The 20830-nt window shown below is 26.1% G+C and overlaps 1 protein-coding gene across 2 annotated transcripts in view; it reads right to left on the bottom strand.

The window, feature by feature from the left end:
• Positions 1–1780: 1780 nt before the first annotated feature.
• The window catches only part of LOC136983884 (protein draper-like), a 72883-nt gene continuing 53833 nt past the window's right edge, over positions 1781–20830 (bottom strand). For both annotated transcript variants that reach the window (XM_067280759.1, XM_067280760.1), the window contains 15 exons: positions 19367–19436; positions 16457–16639; positions 16259–16368; positions 13608–13771; positions 11243–11351; positions 8569–8715; positions 4231–4365; positions 4034–4162; positions 3833–3961; positions 3619–3747; positions 3107–3275; positions 2846–2874; positions 2574–2759; positions 2359–2502; positions 1781–2284 (listed from right to left, as the gene is read on the bottom strand). In XM_067280759.1, coding sequence (XP_067136860.1) covers positions 2181–2284; positions 2359–2502; positions 2574–2759; positions 2846–2874; positions 3107–3275; positions 3619–3747; positions 3833–3961; positions 4034–4162; positions 4231–4365; positions 8569–8715; positions 11243–11351; positions 13608–13771; positions 16259–16368; positions 16457–16639; positions 19367–19436 — 1937 coding nt within the window. In that variant the 3' untranslated portion in view covers positions 1781–2180. The remainder of the gene's footprint in view (positions 2285–2358; positions 2503–2573; positions 2760–2845; positions 2875–3106; positions 3276–3618; positions 3748–3832; positions 3962–4033; positions 4163–4230; positions 4366–8568; positions 8716–11242; positions 11352–13607; positions 13772–16258; positions 16369–16456; positions 16640–19366; positions 19437–20830) is intronic.

Below are 20830 nucleotides of genomic sequence, written 5' to 3'. Positions count from 1 at the left end.
CAAATATTAAAGAAACTAATGAACGATTTATGTCCATTGTCCCATGCAACTTCGTCATGTGTTGACCAGAAACCACGTTCCTTGTTTTCAAGGCCAAGTTAGCCCGAGTGTGACCAGTGCCACCTTGCGGAAGCACTGATCCGACGTTGAATCATAGTTTGAAGCTTTTTGCATAATGTACAGTACCATGCCCTTTTTTTATAGTCCGCGGGCACCGCGTGATCGAATTAGCAGTGCTGTAACTAGTTTTTCATGTATCCAATCTTATTTTTGGTTCCGTTTTTTCGAAAAAAAATTTAAAAATAAGTACGATAGAATAGTTGATTATTTTTAACTTTAACAGCAAAAGTTACGGAAAGTTACGGAATTACATACCATCGTTTTCAAGGATGGTATGTAATTTTACACTCGGTCATTTGACAATTTATATTGTATTGTAAAGTCAAAGAATTATGCTTCTTTAATTTTTTAGAGTACCGTACAGCAAAGCGTGAATTACTCCAACAGAATAATCAGAAAAAGAATATAACAAAACAATGTTTTCTTTATAACTTTTATTAATTAATGTAATTTTGCTTTATATTAATCGATCACAGAAGAAGAGTTGTTCAAAATCACAAAATACTTAGGCCTAAAACAAAACATTCTTCCATTAAAACATTAAATATATCTACCGCATTAATAAACCAACAAATTTCATCATTAATTATTTCGAAAATTGTTAGATAAAAATATCTAAAAATTAAATTATTACAAAACTGCTTTAATAATAATAATACAAAATCATTGCTACATTTTCACTAAAAATAAAGTTAGAACCTGAGGGAAGATTTCTTTATAAATTATAATTTGTGATCGATTATTTATTAAGAGAACAATTTTAATACCAAATATATAAAAAAGCGAAATTTAAAAATTATCTATATTAAATTATATTTTTGTTAACAATTTAATAACCTGAATTATTTCCATGAAGATTCTAGGGAAGACCTTTTTTTTTTATGTGATAAAAATAAGTGTTTATTTTTTTCAGCTACCATTTTAAAAGTAATGGAAAAATTAAATATTGTAAACAAATTTTAATTAGATTTATATAGAGCTAAAATTATTAATTAATTAACAATTTTCAATTTTCTGAAAAAAATCATGATATTCAGGAAATTGAAGATTAAAAATTTATTTGAAACTGTCAATGACAATTGGAAATTTATTATCTATAGATACTTTGAAGTTCATTTCTTCAAATATTTGGCATTCAGTCTTTATAAAGCTGTAAATCCTATAACAGGAACAATTAACAACTTCTTAACTTTCATTGGGATGAAGTTAAACACCCAAATGATTTATAATACAGAAAACGTAGAGTTTGTTTCTGGTATCTTTACTCCATTCCTCATCACTTGGAAACAATTAACATTTTCATAAACTTAATATATTAAAAAAGTTTCATTCTAGACTCTATAAAGATTTTAAACTGTAATAATATTTGTATAAGGTGACCTTTATATAGGTATATAGATATGTGAAATATCCAATTAAAAATGTATAGTGTATCTTTAAAAATATAAATAAAATTTACTAATTATTGTATATCCTTTTATCTAATTTTATATAAAATTCAATTTCTAAAATTATATAAAATATTGATTTAACTGTAACAATTCTTTTATCTAAATAATAATACAATTATTTCTGGAATTTTATACATTTGGCAATAACTCTTTGAAGTATTTTTTCTTTATAATTTGATTATTATTACTTTTCAAGGCATCAATCCAAATACTTTTTACATTGCATTTAATATAATTAAAAAGGGAATGATTATTGGTCTGTTTACATAAATTATTATAAAATGACTACTTATAGGCTATAAAAAATAATAATATTGTATATTACATGTAAGAACCTTATTTGATAAATAAAATTTGGACAAAAACAGAAGAAAACTACACAAAAACACACATGTACGCGACAGAAGGAAAAAAATTGTATACTAAAAATTAAATATTGTAATGACACTGATATAAAAAATGCATCTGGTAAAAACATTATATTGATTGCTGAAATTACTCTTCCTCTATTGCAATGGTCAATAGAGAAAGTGACTTTATTTTATTTTTTCTTTGTAAACTTGAAAAATAAGTCAATGTATACCCAAACTCGCAGCTGCTCAACAGCATTCACGGTTTCGATTTTGGCAATTTTGTGATTGTTCCATCCATTCTGTGATATTGAGGCTTCATTTCTGTCATTGGCCTGTTGTACTGGAGATGATCATATGCATCTAAAAAATAAACTGATTTTTATTTTACTGAATCAAATCTGAGATTTCATTTCAATTGCATATACTAATCTTACCTTCCATATTTTTATCTTTAACTTCATCATAAAAAGGTTCTTTTTTTGCTAAATTTGGTTTAAGATCTTCAATACTATGATATATGTTTGGATTGTAGTCTGGTTCTAATTTATATTTTTCATCAATCCTTCCACCATATGCACCTTTATGAAAATTTTAATTTAATTTTAAAATTTTTAATAAAAATTAAATAACAAAGATTATAAATATGTACCTTTATCACTTAAACTATCGTCATCATCATCTAAGACTAGTTTAGCTTTGGCTAAATTATTTTTTGATAAATTATTAATATGCTTTACACTGTGAGGAAATGATGATATATTATTTAATGGACCAGACGCTGTATTTCTAGGAACACCTTGATAAGCATATACAGGATTGTCAAAATGACGTCTATCTGAAATGTAAATTACTATTACTTAGCACTTACATTAAAAGGTATTTATTAATTAATAATTTTCTTTAAAACTTTATGTAATTTACCTGGTGATTGTATAGGATCAGCAGCATATCTACAAAAAAATAATAATAAATATGTATAAATTAAAATGAATTACATTTTACAGAAAAAGTTAATCATGAATATTTATTAACTTCTCTACAATTATTAATTTTTGTGCATAATTACTTTAAGTTTTGATAAAATCAGTTATAATAAGGCATTTCTTAATTCAATATATATAAAAAATAAATTAAAATTATTAAAGCATATATTTATACATTTTAATTATATAGCTGACTTACGTTACATATGCTAATTCTCTCTCCAATCTATTGACTCTCCTTCGGTAATATAATGCCAAAAGAATAATTACTATTAAAAGAATAAGTGCAAACACAATTCCTGCAACAACACCTGCACTAAATGTTGAGTCATTTTCATCTCTTTCCTGAGTGTGACTTCCAATCAACTCTAGAAATTAAAAATTTTACAAGAAAATAAAATTAAATAAAAATTTAAATACTACACAAACAACTGTTAAGAATTCAGATAATTCAAAATGTTAGGAAATGATTCTACTTATAATGGAAAATCAAGATACAAAATGCTGTTAAATATATCTATTTAAATTTTGTCTCTGAACAAAAAAAAACAATCAATCATTAAAATTACAAATTTATAAGTTTTATTAATAAAAATTATATAACACAAAAAAATTAAACATCAGAATATATCCTGAATGTTCAAAATGACAATTTTAAGACAAGTCTCAGTCTTTTTTTGAGGATCAACTTATATTGCTGTTATAACTTACTATGTTCACAGTTTTCTCCACCATAACCATATTTGCAGACACAACCATCAAAAGCACTACATACATAATTATCTCCTTTACATTGGCATTGCTGCATACAATGATCTCCATATAAACCTTCTGGACATACTAAGAAAAAAAAATACACAAAACAGTATGTATTAACATAAAATAGTTATTTAACAAAATAGAATAGAAATATATAATAAAATACCTTCTGTGCATCTACTTCCCATCCAACCTGGAAGACATCGACACATTCCATCACTTGGTCTACACATGCCTCCATTTTGACAATTACATTGTTGTTTGCATTGCAAACCAAAAGTACCATTTGCGCATGCTAAAATTAAACATTTTTTAATTGTTAAACATACTACATCAATCAATAATGAATAACTGAAAAGAAACATACGAATTGTGCAATCTTTTCCCATCCATCCTGGCAGGCACACACATTCTCCTGTTGTGGGATTACATTCGGCACCATTTTTACAATTACACAATTGTGAACAATCTTTTCCCCAATAATTTTGTGGACAAACTAAATATCATAAATAACATAAGTTAAAAATTTTCTAACTTTAACAATTAACTTTATTATACACTTACTTTCATTACAAGTAAGACCAGTATAACCTGGCTGACAGTAACAATGACCAGTAATATGGTGACAAGTTCCATAATTATTTGTACATTCTGGACAAGTTTCAGAACAATTATATCCATATGTTCCATGGGAGCAAGCTATTTTGAAAACATTTTAATATAAATTTATATGAACATTGAAATAATCACAGAGTAAGTGTTAAGCACAATTTATTTCATTAATATTAGTTGTTAAATTTAAATATTAATTTTTAAGAGATTAGTCAATTAGTCAAATTAAAATTTTAATGATACAAGAACTTATACATTAAAGATAGATAAATGAAAAATACAAATGTTTACTATCTTGAAATTTAAAACTAAAGAAATTTATTTTACTATTTTATAGATATTCAGAATTTTTTCGGTCACTCAATGAGATCTACATTTTTAAAAGCTGCTTTTGTTTTAATGCATGCTGTTTTGTTTTTTCTTTTTTACCTGAAGGCAATAAATAGATCTTGTCAAAAGTATTTGATAATAGTTTTTCAGTTCAATTAACTGTCTCAAAAACTTTTACTTTTAACACTCCAAGACAGATAAATACATGGATAGCATTTCAATTACCGTATATTCCAGTATATAAGATGACTCCCCGACTTTTACAGTTAAGATATAGAGTTTGGGATATACTTACCGTATAAGACTACCCTTCTTTCAATGCACACCAAATAAAAGTAAAAAAAAAAAAATCAATTTGATTTCAATATGGTAATTTTAATTCAAATGCTTATGACATGCAGGTACTTTGCAGGTAAACTATCACTTATAAACACAAGGCTGTTTGTCATCAAACAGGAAAAATTCGGTGAAAAAACAGACTTGCGATAATCGCTATCGTCGATCACGAACGTCTTTTTCACTATCAATTCTTTTCTCCCAATAATTTTTTTTTTATTTCAAGAAAAAGATCAATTCTAGCCTGATTTTGAAGTGAGATGTCACAACATACCGGCCCACCCTTGTATCCTATTACCATACCTCCTTCTCTTCCTCTCAGATCTTGCACATGCGCACCTGTGCCGCTTCACTGCCGTCCTCAGGAGAAAGATCTGAGAGGCAGAGAAAGAGGTACAGTAATAGGATGCATACAAGAGCGAGCCGGATGAGTGAAAGATGCATGTTTTTCTGGGTGCAGCACCGCCCTATCTCTATCCATACCCCGGGCATCCCAGCTGACTGAAGCACCTGCCCTATAAGACGACCCCCGACTTTTGAGAAGATTTTCCTGGGTTAAAAAGTTGTCTTATATGCCAGAATATACAGTATTTCAAATGCTAAATACTTCAACCACTCCAGAATATTGCAAATACTCAGAATATTTTAAATATTATGTTTGTAAATACCAGTATTTGAAGACACTGCTGTTTTATTAATGTATATACTAATATCTATATTATATTCTTTCTAATTTGTTTTATCTTATTCTTAATTTCTTAAATGAAAGCAATACAATTTTAGTCAACGAGATTTTTCTTTAAAAAATTAATTTTTATAAGATTCACATGATGTAGTTTAGCCTCTTCTGAATGTTTATTTTCTGATTTTCTTCTTTAATTAATTTCACTGTAGCTTATGTTTTGTACATTCATATTAGTCTCCAAAAGTATATTGTAAGCAAATTTATATGGTCAAAATCAGAAAATGAGACTTATGTAATATGTATGAGTTATATATTCTACAAAGAAAACTTTAAATAACTATAAAGTTTTCCAGCTCAGAAACTTTGCTGATTTACTCAAAAATGCATTTCATGAAAATATCAGCATTTCTATAAAATAATACAGGTATCGTTTAGTTGATTTAAATAAACAATATTATTTCTGATCTGCAAGACCTAATTGCTACATCCATAAATACAGTATAATAAGTCCTGTTAATTGATAAAGTACTAGTAGACGAGATAAGTTTAAATTAATACAGGTATACCTCGTACAACATGGCATTCCTACAACACAGTTCCACTAACATGGTTCAAGGATCGGATACATGCCCCATCCAAAATGTCACAATTTTTAAGTGCAAACAATATCATTTGATATTTTTTTTTATTCAAGCAAGTATGCATGTTGTCTCATATTTGTCCATGAATTTTAGAATATTGAGATTCAGTTTTTTTGTGCCTTTTGCCCAGTTTCCTTTAATGAGGATTGAACACACAATTTTTCTTCTTCCTTGATCTAGCTTTCCTACAAACCAGGTGTCACATCACCATTGTTGGTGATAATGCTCTAAAAGAACTTAAAAAACTGTAACTGTATTTTGTTTTTATAGATTAAATTAAAAGTAACTATATAAAAAGATTACATTTTTTAAAGATCTCTTAGGCAAACTCAAGCAAATGAAAAAAATGTCAAATTTTATAAAAAAAAAAAAAAAAAATAGAGAAAAATCAAGATATTGCTGGTACTCTAGATTAAAGTCAACAGGTAAGTTCATTTTATTTTGTCAAAAAGAAAATGCCCACATTTAACAGTGTTTAGCGGTGAAGAAAAAACTAATATTACAATTTTGTTTGTGATTGTTAGTTAACTATGTATTGCTTTAATAAACATTTTTCTCTTAATTACAAAAAAGAATAGTGCACTTTTGCTAACTTTTGTACCAGTCCATTGTTTTTTATAGCACAGATTCACATAACATGGCACTTTTTTGGAACTTAACTACCATGTTATATAGGAAATGTCTGTGTATAAATAAATTTATTAGTTTTTTTTAAATCCACAAATTTCTATTCCTTACAGCAAATATAATGTAAATTGTGTAAATGATTTATATTTTAGAATAATTCTGAAGATAACAAATTTGTTATATTTTTCTATTTACTAGCAAAATAAAGATTAAAATTATTCTTTTTACACCCTTTCAACTTTTTAACATAATTCTATATTAAAGATGCACTAAAACATTCATTAAAAAGTCTTTGAATAATCAAATTTTTTTTAATTGTTTTAATTGTAGAAAATATACAAAATAATTTCAAAATTAATGTTTTATTTTTATGGATAACAAATATATGCCTACTGTATTTCTAAGAATTTCTAAACTAAAAAAAAATTAAATTGAATTTTCAAATACTTTTACATACTAGTGACTTGGATGTTATACTAGTTTGGGAGATGGAAATTGTTTGTTCTTGGGCATTTCCTGTTTGTAACACAATAAAGAAATACTAAGAACACCTAACTCGATAACCTAACAACCAGCAAAACTTTCTTGAGTGGTATTTTTTCTGTTTTTAGGTTATTGAGTTAGGTGCTCTCAGTGTAATATTAACCAGTATCTAACAGTTATCCATTGAATATAAATAAATTAGTTATTTAGTATTTGCAAAGAAGAATTTCAAATACAAATACTTATATTTAATATTTGTATTTGAAATACATTTTTAGTATTTTCCCAGCTCTCTACATAGTTATCAACATATATCATTATCACCATTGTGTTATCTTCACAAGTCTGTCATCTTGAAATGCTAAAATAAAAATAGCTTTCCCAAATGTATCATCCAAACATCTACCATAAAATCAGTAGGATTCTACAATCTCACTTTAATTTTAAAATTATAATATCAAAATTCTTTATATAGAAATTTTAAGAAAAACAATTTTACCAAAACATTAAAACTGAAAAACACATTTTTTATGTGACCGGGAAAGATATTTTAAATGCAGAAATTATCATAAAATTTATATACATGTTTCAAGAGACCAAAAATAATAGTTAAATATTTTTAATATCTCTGATCAAAAATTAAAGAAAGCAAATTCAAATGTTAGCAAAGTGTGAAAAATATTATAACAACTAAATACTGCTTCAATAATAGTGTCTTTATGTATTTATATAAAATATTGCCTAAAACACCATCCATTTACAATAGATAATTCAAATGGAATCTCTTCTTTGATTACAGAATTGATTTACAATAAAGTTTCATAAGATATGAAATCCATTGCAAGTTAGGTCTACCAAGGTTTATAAAATTAAGCACATTACATGTTGTTGCTTTACATTAACAAAAAAGCAAGTAGTTAAAAATTATCTTTGTTTAATATATGCATCAGTTTCTATATATTTCTTTTATTCATTACTGTTTTTATTCTGATAATAAATTATATTAATTTAATTTTGATATATATAATCTGTTCTTTCTGAAGTATTTTAGAAATTTTATATTAAAAAATTATCAATACAATAACTATTGTTATTTTAATGTTTTGTTTTGTGTTTAGATATTAATTTGCCTCCTAAAATTATATCACAATTTTTTATGACAAATTATTATTGGAAAATTTTTCTTACTTTCATTGCAGTTACTTCCAGTCCAACCTCTTTCACAGATGCATTTTCCTGTCTTAGAATCACAAGAAGAATTATTTTTACAATCACATGTATTTTGGCAACTTGGTCCCCAAAATCCTCTTTCACATAAACTGTTACATTTTACACCTAAAAACAAATCATGAGTATGTAATATAACATTTAATACATATTTAAAGCTAAATGCTTTTAAAAAGATATGTAAAATGTTATTTAAAATGATCATTTTATGCATTCTCTCTCATTCATAGAATCTCAAAATATCTACTTCTTAGAAAAAATAATGATTACATTTATTAATTTCTTTAGTAGTTTTGCATTAAAATATGTCAATTTCAGTAAAGATTCATTTCAAAATATCAGAATAACTTATTACAGTAAGAATTTTAAAATTTTAAAAAAAGTATTAGATTGATTGAAAATAAAAACATTAAAAATCTCATAATGCATTTAAAAATTCAGAAATAGAGATGTGAAAATAAATGAATAAATAAATAAATATAAGAATATGATAGACATTTTTGAACAAAACATTGAAATACATTTTGCACAAGAAATATTTTGAATAAAAATTAAAACAAAATTTATTGAGAACATATTTGAAACTAGAAGACAACATACACTGGTATTTTCATCCATGAAAATTAAAATTTGTTATTTTGAATTTATGAACACACTTTCAAGAAAAATATTTTATTTAAGAATTCTACTTAACAAGCATAAAATGAATATTTTGATTTATCATAAAAGAACTGGTTTGCTTTTAAAAACCTTAAATTTGATGATTCAACGTTAACTTATAAATTTTAATTAAGTATTTTGACTTTTCAAAAAAAAAGACCACATTAAATTTTTTATTACATATTAGAAGTTAACAAAATTTTATTAAACATATAAATATTTAATATTAACAATTGATTATACATACACACAAACAAAGTTATCCCAAAACAACTGAAAGTTTAATTATTTAAAACAGGCAACATTTCATTAGTGCAAAGCAACTGTATCTGCATATGTACGACTAAGTCTAGCAAGTTTTGCAACTGTCATACATCATATAGTTACTGGCCTGTTGAAGAAGTTTTATTCTCAGAAACCATAGTATTTCTTTATCATTTCTCTAGACATGAATTCCATTTCTTTTTTTTAAAAAAAACATCCACTAGCCTTATGGAATCATTTCTATTTACATTTTCCAAACTCCATTCTACAATAATACTCATTTTGAACTATATTTAACCTCTCTTCATTGAAATTTTTAAACTCCATAAAAGCCTGTGATAATTTAAAAATAAAATAAAAAGCAATTAAGTAATATTTAAGTATTTGTCTTTTCTAATTTCTTCTCACTTTGTAACTTAGTTATAAAGTAGAATATATCTATAAATATCTTTTCTATATTTACTAGTTTGAAAATAAACAAAATCAAGGAATTTATTAAGTTGAATGTACCTAAAACAAAAAGTTAAAAATTAGAAAAAAAAACAAATAAAACTTAAGTCCTCTTTAAAATTAAGATGAAAAGGTATTTAGTGTCATGGGGTTAATTAGTTTTAAATATTGTAAAAGAAAAAAAAAACATGTGAGAAGTTGTAATATTGTATGGAATAATTTTTTAAGAACTATTTGGAAACAATAATTATAATTCTTAAAAAATTATACTCTATTGATGTGGCTGAAAATGGCCAAATAATACAGTTAAAATGTATATTGTAGCAGAATGGGGCATGGAGAATGTATTCAAAATGTAAAACAAAGATTTTACACATAGCATGTGAATATTTTGAGATGAAATTTTATTAAGAAAATTCATGCCTATAGAAAAATAAAAGAAATTGTTTAGTGATGTTTGTTTCATATATTCCTGTATGTTTTTGTTAGAATAGATTTGAAAACTAAACAATGATATGTGATAAAATTTTGCTGCTCTTTAAAAAAAAGAGTGCCTCATCTGATAGACAATTCCCAAAAACAGATACAACTAAATAGACAAGATATCTTTGTACACATGGTAATTCTCATCCACATTAAGATATGTCATAAGAAATTTCTAATGTGAGAAAGGTGTTACTTGATGTCTTAGCCTGCTTATAACCCAAATTTTGTTGAATGTAACTTCTGACTTTTCTGAATAATTAGAAAAATATACAAAAATTAAAATTTCATATTCATTAATTAAAATTCATATCATGCATCATTAGGATCCTAAAAGCATTCCTACAAACTATTTCAGAAGATATTTGATAAATGGCAGATTTGTTGGGACCTGTGAATTTGAAGAGGTGAGTATTTTGAAACAGAATATCTGATGACACTTAATACACTTATACAGTTTTAATAAATATATTCTCCATTGTTTTGGGGGAATCTTTGTATGTATAAGAACAAGCCAAATTAAATAAAACTTTGCTAGACAAATAATAAAACATTAAAATATTTTTAAAATAACTTAAGACATAAATTGATGTCAATAGTTTCCATATCATGAAAGTAAAACTAAAAGTCTGAATTTTATATGACATTTATTTGATATGAATTCAGACTTTTAGTTTTACTCTTTCTGACATAAAAGTCATTTATAAATTTATGAGATTAAATCAAATATCAGAAAAGTTATTTTAAAGAAATTTCTTTGCATTTAAGTATCCTTTACCTTTCCATCCATGGGCACATATACACATCCCAGTTACATGATCACAATCAAGTGCTTTATCCCAATCACAATCACATTTTTGACTGCAGTTTAAACCAAAATAATGTTGCTGTGTGTAAAAAGAAAATACAATGTGAAAATTTAATTCATATATTGGTATATAACATAAAATAGCTTCATAAATATAAGAATAAATTTTAATCAAGTTTTTGAACTCAATTTGACAATGATAAACTTTTTTAAACTTAATTTTCAGAAATCAACTTTTATTTATTTGAATTTTTTTTTCAATGATATATTATTAAACAGAACTGCCTATTTATTAAATAATAACATTAAAGCTGATACTTTGTTTTGTTATTAATCACTTTTACTAACTGAAAAATCTCATTTTAAACTTAACCATAAATAATTCCAGGCTGACTGAAAAAGAATAACTGATGACAGATTAACAATGTCTTATGGCTAATTGTCAAAATTAGTCTCATAGCTCTGATCAGTCAGCATCATTTAATGTAAATTGTTTTCATAAGAAATATACAACAAAGTCCAAGTGTTCTTAGAAATATGTAAGACCTCTACATTTTTCAACCTGTGGCAATAAAATAGTTGGTTTAAGCTCCATTAAGACAGGTGAAAAGAAAACAGATAGTAACAGATTTATAACATTGAATATTAAACCAACAAGAATAAAATATCAGAGATTTTCAGTCACAGAAAAATAAACGTTCTCAAGCATCAGATAGAAAAGAAGTTCAGATATATAAATTGGTGTTTATATGATAAAAAGTGTAGGGTATGATGTATTAATAGGTGCAATATTAAATGAAGAATTTAGGGAAAATCTGATAGAAGTTAAGAAGAATACAAAACAAGACTACTGTTAGTTACATTGCAAAAGAAAAAAAAAAGGTTTATTATATAATAAGAATTAATGCTTCTTAGTTTAATTTAGTAATAAACTAGAGTTATGAGAGAAATTTGTTGAATTATTTTCAGATGTTAGCTGATATTAGCAGTTATTTATACATGCTAGGGGAGGAGAAACTGATAGTTGGAAACAATTTTGATGTGTATGTAAAATAGAATAGATGTTACAAGAATGTAAAATAAATTAGAGAGGTTACAAGGACACTGACAGGAATAGGCATAAGAGAAAAAATCCAAGTAAGATGGCATTAGAAGTGTGAGATAAGCAGAGGGTCAGGGGTTTATCCTCACTGACCACTTACACTGCACGGGTTGGCAAAACCCAATCTCGTTGTCTTTGGATGGCTAGGAGGGCAAAAAGTGAGTGGGGAGGTCATCGGTAAGTCGACAGGCTGGTTGGATTGACAGGAGACAGGTTAACAAATAAAACATTTATTCAAATAAATGTTTTATTTGTTAACCTGTCTCCTGTCAATCCAAATATTGAATAACTAGGACAACATACAAATTGGTTACAAGTCTATTCTACTATATGCTAGGAGATTAAATGCGGTTAACATATGCCTAAATGCGTGGCTCGACAAGTTCTACACAGGCGGCTACGAGCTAAACCTAATGCTGTTGCTAGGGAGAGAGAGTTCACAGAATTCTAACAAAATACCTCTATGTGAGACTGGATGGTAAGTCTGAAGTGCGGCGGTTGTATGTCTTCTCCTCAGGATGTGTCCCACTCATGGAGATCGACAATACAAGTATAGGAATAACTTCCAGGTGCGATGTGCATGATGGCGCAAGCTTTTATAGTGTTAGTGTGGGAAGCGATGGGTTGTTGACAATGACTTGCAAATTCTTGACAGCTAAGTGTCAATTTTCCACCTACCTGTTGATAGTTACTGGAGACCTCTGCTCCGTTTCTCCGGGGGAGGAGTTTTTTCTATCGGTGATTGTTTACAATAATTTTTGAACAAAAAATGAAAGTTTTCTTTCATTTACACAAATTTTCCTGCTAAAATCCGTGGTCTCACAGAAGTTACAATAGTATATAACTTAATCAAAGAGTGCCCAAAAATATTTTTAATAAAAAATAATAATAGTTTTCAAAACAGTCTGGTTTCTTTTAAAGCAGCTGATGAATTTAATAATGAAAGATGTTTTATATTTTATATGTTATGATAGTTGATATTTTTACTTCAACAAAATGGAAGTCATCATAGTAATTAAACAAAAAATTTGTCTTTTTCAGTTAAAAAATATTTTCCTGCATTTAATATAAAATTCATTCATTCATTATATTACATTTGGTTCAGTCCAGGTTAATTTTAAATTCATTTTAAGACTATAAAATCCATGCACATTCTAAAAAGTTACTATCACTAAACAGACTATTTATTCAGATTATTCTATAAATTAAAATTAAAATTAAATATACATATACCTCACATTTCTCTTTACACAATGTTCCAACAAAACCAGATTGGCACATACAATCACCTGTAACAGGGTCACATGCCCCACCATTTTTACAGTTGCAGGAATGTTTGCATTCAAGACCATATTTACCTTGAGGACATGGTAGATCACAATTGATTCCTGACCAACCTTAATAATAAAAATGTAAAAAATTTTAAAAATTTAAGATTGATGTTCAGATAAATATTTAATAAAATAATGAATAAAAAATAAAAGCATTAAGATTAAATAGTTATATGCAACAAAAATAATTATCAGTACACATTGTATCAAATTACAATAAATAATTTGTTATAAATATGTTTAGAAAACTTTTGTATCAATAGAAAAATTTAAATAAACAACCCTACTGCCCGATGTGATGCAATGCAATGCAATAACACACCAACCACTGCTGTAAATCATTGGGTTACAATTTGGAATAAATAATTATAAGTGAATTTGGCACTAGAAGGAGACATTAGGCACCATCTTGTGTTAAAATTAATAACTATAACATTTAATTAAATAATTTAGTTTAAACTAGAAGAAAAATTTAATTTAATTTAAAAATACAAAATTCTTATGAAATTTTTAAGAATTCTATTCATCATAGTTTATACAACACTAATATTCTCAAATATGGAAATGAAGTATAGAGAATAATTATTCTTGAATAAATTTCTAATTTTATTAATTGGAAATAGAGTCATAATCAGTTTTTTTGCAGTATAAAGATCAAGAGTTTCAAATACAGTATGTCATTAATATTATTTCTAAAATAATAAGTAATATTAAAATTACTTCTAAAAAGAATATATTTCTATTTTTATCATTTAACATATATTTATAACAAAGTCAAACTTCCTTCAAAATGAATTGCTCTGGAAAATGTGAAAAATTTTTTATGTAGAAAATCATTAAATGGAAAATGTACTGGTAATAAAAAGAAAACACAGTAATGATGTTATATTCTCCATGAATATATCATTATATTTATAACAACAACAAAATAGTGTTATAAAGGCATTTTAGACAAAATATCATAGTATTTGTTTTTATTGAAATTGAAATAGTTACCTTTAGATATAATGTATTTTCTCATTACATATAAACTCACTTTATGGATTACATTATTATACAATAAATAAACATCTATCGTATGATTATGAAATGTGTATAACTTAAACTGATTTTACAGTTATTTTTGGCCTTTGTCATTCATTTATTATTATATTTCATCCAAAGTCTGGTTAGTTTGAGGCATATTTGAAAAACAAGTTCATATCTCCATAGCATATATGTTATAAACTTAAACAGAATAACTGGTTTAGAATGCTATGATTCAAACATTCATAAAACTATGAAGGTTTGATGATGAAATACCAAACAATCTGAAAGAATTAACCATGCATTTAATAAAAAAAGATATTTTTGGCTCCTTGAGAACTTGAGTGTTTGTTTAGCTAATCAAATAATTTAATATATTTCATATAATAAATTTGCAGATTAGAAAGGTTGTAATATGAAAACAAAATTTATAAAGATTATTGAAGGTTATTCTGCATCCATCTTACAGCATAGACTGTCACCATTAGACAGCTAGTCATCCCACAATTAAAAGTATTGAAAGGTCAATAAATGCTGAAGTTCAAGCTGCTATATGTAAATGGATCAAGGAAAAACCAGAAAGTTTTTTCATGGATAAAATACAAAAATGGATTAAACGTTTTCAAAAAAAATGTATCCTCTAAATGAAGAGTATGTTGGAAAATGAATATGTATGATTAAAATAAATGATTTTTAGTGCTTTCTAAAACTAGAGATCTTACTTATCAATCAATCCCCACATTTAAAATCAGTAAATTGAAGATGTTCTAATTTCAAACAATAGTGAATATTTGATTTTTTTATAAATTAAGATTTTTTTAAATTCAATATAACAGAAAAATACAATTTAAAAATATGACTTATGTTTCATGTACTGTAAATACAGTAATTGAAATAATTTAGCTTTGTACAATAAGACATACTGATTATAAATCATTTCTGCAATAACAAAGGGATATGATCAACTACAAATGCAATACTTAAAACATGCCAAAGATATTCAACTATAACAAATCATAGCACATAAAACTAACAACATATTTTCAAAATATTTAATGTTTTAATACTTTCTGTATTAACATGCACAAGTAATTCTTAAATTATTTGATTTTTGGCATAACAAAATTCTAACTTCCTATTATTTTACATATTTCTAAATGAAATGGTATGAACAGTTGCACTAAATATTGCCCCTCAAGCTATTACCAAAAGAAAGTTTGTTACATTTTTGCATTAATATAGTCATGCAATTTGTTCAGGTTATCATATCAAATTTTTCAATTAGATATGACAACTATAAGATTTTTAATTCTTTTTTTTTCAATTTGAATTATTATTTTAAATTGAAAAAGTTATTTATAATATAATATATAAATGACAAAAAATTATATTAAAATGATATTGTATGGAATTAATAAGTTTATAAATATAATTGTGTGCTTGGATTTCTGTTTTATGTCAAACTTGAATTTATGTATAAAATCTGCTTTCATAATTAATAAGTAATGATAAAAACTTAAAGCTTACCAGAATCACAAGCACAATGACCAGAGGAATGAGAACATTTTCCATTTTCACAAGAACAATTAAAAGTGCAATTAAGTCCATATTTTCCTTCAGGACACACTTTTTCACATCTACATAAATGAATAAAAAAATATATTAACTTACTATTTTAATCAAAAAATTTTAAAAATTTGCAATGGAAATAATGTTTCAAAATACCTATTTCCCATAAAGCCTGCATCACAGATACACTTTCCATTTATTGGATCACAAAGGGCTCCATTCTCACAGTCACAACTCTTTGAACATCCTTCTCCGTATGTTAAGGCTGAACAACTTCGAGTGCAAGTGTCTCCTGTCCAACCTGGTTTACATTTGCATTTGCCAGTCCAAGGGTGACATCTGCCAAATTTATAACACAATATTCTATATTTTCATTTCAAATCTAATAACAATAATATATAAATTATTATATATATAATAATTTATATATAATATAATTTATTTATTTATTTACAGATAAAATTTATTAAACATCCTACAAACAGTTTATATTTAAAATACTAAGTTTCAAAATTGTTCTATAATCTAATTCATGATGTCCATTACATATAATGGAATAATGCTATTCAACTTTAAGCATAATTAATTGTGAAAAAAATATAAAAATAATTTTAACTGCAATTTACAGACAGTATTTGAAGTTTTATCAGATTCTACTTAAGCTCACAGATATAAAAATTCTGCACGTCAATTTAAATAAAGTGTTCAAAATCAGTAGATGGGCTGAGATAGTCAACTTGTTAAGAATAGATTATGAAAACACTATATAAGTGACTTTGAATATGGAATAATTGTAGGTGCAAGATATGCGGGTTCTAATATTAGCCAAACTGCAAACCTTCTGGGCTTTTTACACATAACATAGATAAGAATTTATCACAAATGGCTGATGAGCTACATTACATGCTATGTTTTTTAAAGAAATAAATTCATAAAGCTGCAAGAAAAGCACTTGAATTAAAAGAAAAAGAGATGCAGATTAAACATTTTTGTAATTCAGATGAGTAATCAAATACAAGATTAAGATAATATAGAATTTATCAGAAATATAGAAAAATACAGAATTTATCCTCCATCTCTATTATTTACAAGAATAAAATAAGAAATTCAACTAATTATTGATGTTGGAATGGTTAAATGGCTATGATACTTATCAGCATAATTTTTAGAAAGATTACCAAATACAGATTAGAAGATAAAATCTGCAACATAATTTCTAAATAGTAAAGTGATTTTGGAGTTTAACAGTCTTGTTTAGCCGATATATTTTATATAAGACATTACTGTGAAAGTTATTGAAAATTCCATAGTAGTCCATATGAGTTTTGTTGATTTAGAAAAATCTCACACCTATTCAAATCATCTGCTTTTAGAACTTGCCAAGAGGAGTTAGTGGAAGAAAATATTAGAATGAGAATTAAAAATAAACTTTTTACAGAGTTCAGAATAATAGAGTTTCAGACACAGATGTGGATTATTTCTTCTTATTTAAAGAATGTTTCTAATAAATGGCATGTCTCATTAGAAAAGGAATGTTTTTCTAATTGAAAAATAAACAGTTCATTCAATGAACTGAATTTGATTGTCTTTTCAGATAATCAAAAGATAAAATAATATTACACTTCACCACATACAGTAATGAATAATTAACACATTGGTGTTGCAGCGTTACTAACGGTGATTTGTAAAACTTCACATGTACTCACAAGCACTTTCAACAGCTTACAGCTGTCATCTTCAGGCGAAAATCGAATACTATAATTTTCGAACAGTTAGCTTTTTAACGGACTATTTAAATTACGTAAAGAGAGGTATTCATATGGGAGTGTCTTTACATATCCACTTTAACACCGTGTAATGCACAGACATTAGAAATCCCACAACTGTGGATATCATTATTTAAACAATCTAAATTATAAATTTCCTTCCTCAGTTACACCATAGACAAATACGGCACCATTATTTATGTTTTAAATGTTTTGGGGTTATTACGTCATCACAGCATGTTTCTACACCTATAATAATTATTGCAATTTCAATATGTATACAAAATTCCATCCACGTGCTTTATATAATTTAAATAGTCCGTTAAAAAGCTAACTGTTCTCGATTTTCGCCTGAAGATGACAGCTGTAAGCTGTTGAAAGTGCTTGTGAGTACATGTGAAGTTTTATAAATCGCCGTTTGTAACGCCGCAACACTGATGCGTTAATTATTCATAATCAAATGATGATTACACAATCTAGAAAAGATGCAAATGTGTATTCACATAACTTGTTTGAAATATATGGATGTGAAAATAAATTTCTTAAAAACTAAATATTTAATTTAAAAAAAGAAAGCTATGAGATTATATTTGAAATCAGGAATGATAAAGGTCATTTGAGCAGTTTAAATATTTGAGATTATTTGATCATAGATAATTCTATCTATCATAAAATTGTTGATTACTGATAATAATAACTATTAAAAGCCTTCCACATACTAAAGAAAATTCTTTAAAATAGAGATATCCACAAAAGTGTACTGTATTAAAAATTAAGAGAGATTTCAGATATTGAGATGGTTTAATTAAAGAGAAGCTCATATATTCCATAATTCAGCATATACAAAATGAAGTGATCTAGGAAAGCATTCAGCAAACTACATGGAAGAGGACAATGGTAAGATGATGTTAGAATCATGTTAACAAAAAAAAAAAAAAAATTTAGTCATCAGAAAAAAGAAATAGATGCAAGCCACAGTTAACATAACAAAAAAGTGTGGTCTATGCATTGAAAATTTATAATTTGAAAGATGGCTAATGGAAAACTAGAGGGATGTCAAGACAAAGGACAATCATTTAAAGCAAAGAAAAGTAAAATTTTGCACTAATATTGAATATTATTGAAATAAAAGACTGATTTCACAAATATTTTTAAGAGTCTGATTTAATATATAATAAATAATTGATGTAACTATATCTTTTAACTACATCAAATTTTAGTTAAAAGAAAATGCAGTTTTATTATATATAAATATGCTACAGAGTAGAATGCAAATAGAATGAAAACAAATATAACTCACTTTTCTGTATTATTCTTGTGACATTGACATATTTGCTCACAATTTTTTCCATAAAGATCATCTGGACAACCTAAACATAAATTTTCAAATTATAAAATTTATTTATTATTTACTATTCTTATTTAACTGATAATTTTTTTATTTTAATACATTTTAATTAAAATCTTGTATTACTAAGTTAATTTCTTACTGAATTAGACAAGTTCTTCTATTAATATATAAAGCATAATATGGATATCACAATATTCAAATGAGTTTTATTATACTTTTCTGTTTTCTTAATAGAGAAAAAAGATTTAAATAATTTAAATTATATAGGAAACAAAAATAATGGTTGTAAATTGAAATAAGAAATGCAGAGTTTTTTAAAGCCTCTCTGTCACTTAAATAGGTGTAGGAGAGAGAGAGAGAGAAAGAGACACTTTAAAAATTCACAAAATTTAGAAGAAACACTAAAATATCTTCACATTTTCATCCTGGCAAGTTTTATTAAGATAGAAAAACCATATCACAAAAAATGCCTAAAATGCAAGTACTGAATTTTTTATAATTCTTAATTGTCTTAACATTTAAAATCAAAGATATTTATAAATATTGTTATTTATTCCTTTCTAAAAAAAATATAATTTTAAAAAATTATCTTGAGCAAATATTATCTATTAACAACAACAAATCAACAGTGATAAATTGTAATGAACAAACCTTAATGCCTCTACACTTATAGGAGGAAATTTTCTTAATCATTATAAATAATTTCAGCTTCACTGAGCATACTGTACATTCACTAAATACATTACTTGGTGGGATGGCCAAAAAAACAATAAATCTCAATGGCAAGATTTAATTTTTTTAATTTTCATTACATATGTTTTTATTTAAAAAAATTTATTATGTAATCTTTATTACTGAATAAAAAATGCTGTCTTCCACTTCATTCCAAGACTTAGGAGTGTGTGTGGTCACACACACAAATTCAATTTAAAATTAAAATAAATTTAACAAATCACAATTTTATTAATGTTTTTATAAGACTCTTACAAAACTACTTTATTGAAAAAAGTAATGTGAGATCACTCATAAATCAAAGTCAATTCAAATAACCTCCACATCATTAAAATATGAAAGTTACTGTTTTAATTGCTTCTGTTTTAATTGCTTAATGAGCTTAGAAGCTCGAAAGTATTTATGCTTTGATGTACAAGTAATTTCATGTTAATTTTCTCCAATAAAGCAGTAATTAATTTCACAACTTACATCTTCCAGCATACTTTATTAAAAACAAAGGTTAAAGTTTACCTAGGGAACCCCAATGGCCGCGCTTCCGGTAATCTCGACGGCAGTTGATGTTAGAAATTCGGTGTAGGTGGCGCAATTTTTAAATAACGCTATCGTATGCAAATTTTTTGTTTTTCATGACGGCTTGACTGCTGCGAGTGGTTTTTTGACCAGTTAAACATTTTTGTA

Source organism: Centruroides vittatus, unplaced genomic scaffold, assembly GCF_030686945.1.
Source record: "Centruroides vittatus isolate TY-2023 unplaced genomic scaffold, ASM3068694v2 contig_890, whole genome shotgun sequence".
Classification (NCBI taxonomy): Eukaryota; Metazoa; Arthropoda; class Arachnida; order Scorpiones; family Buthidae; genus Centruroides; species Centruroides vittatus.
This window is presented reverse-complemented; position numbering and strand designations above follow the sequence as displayed.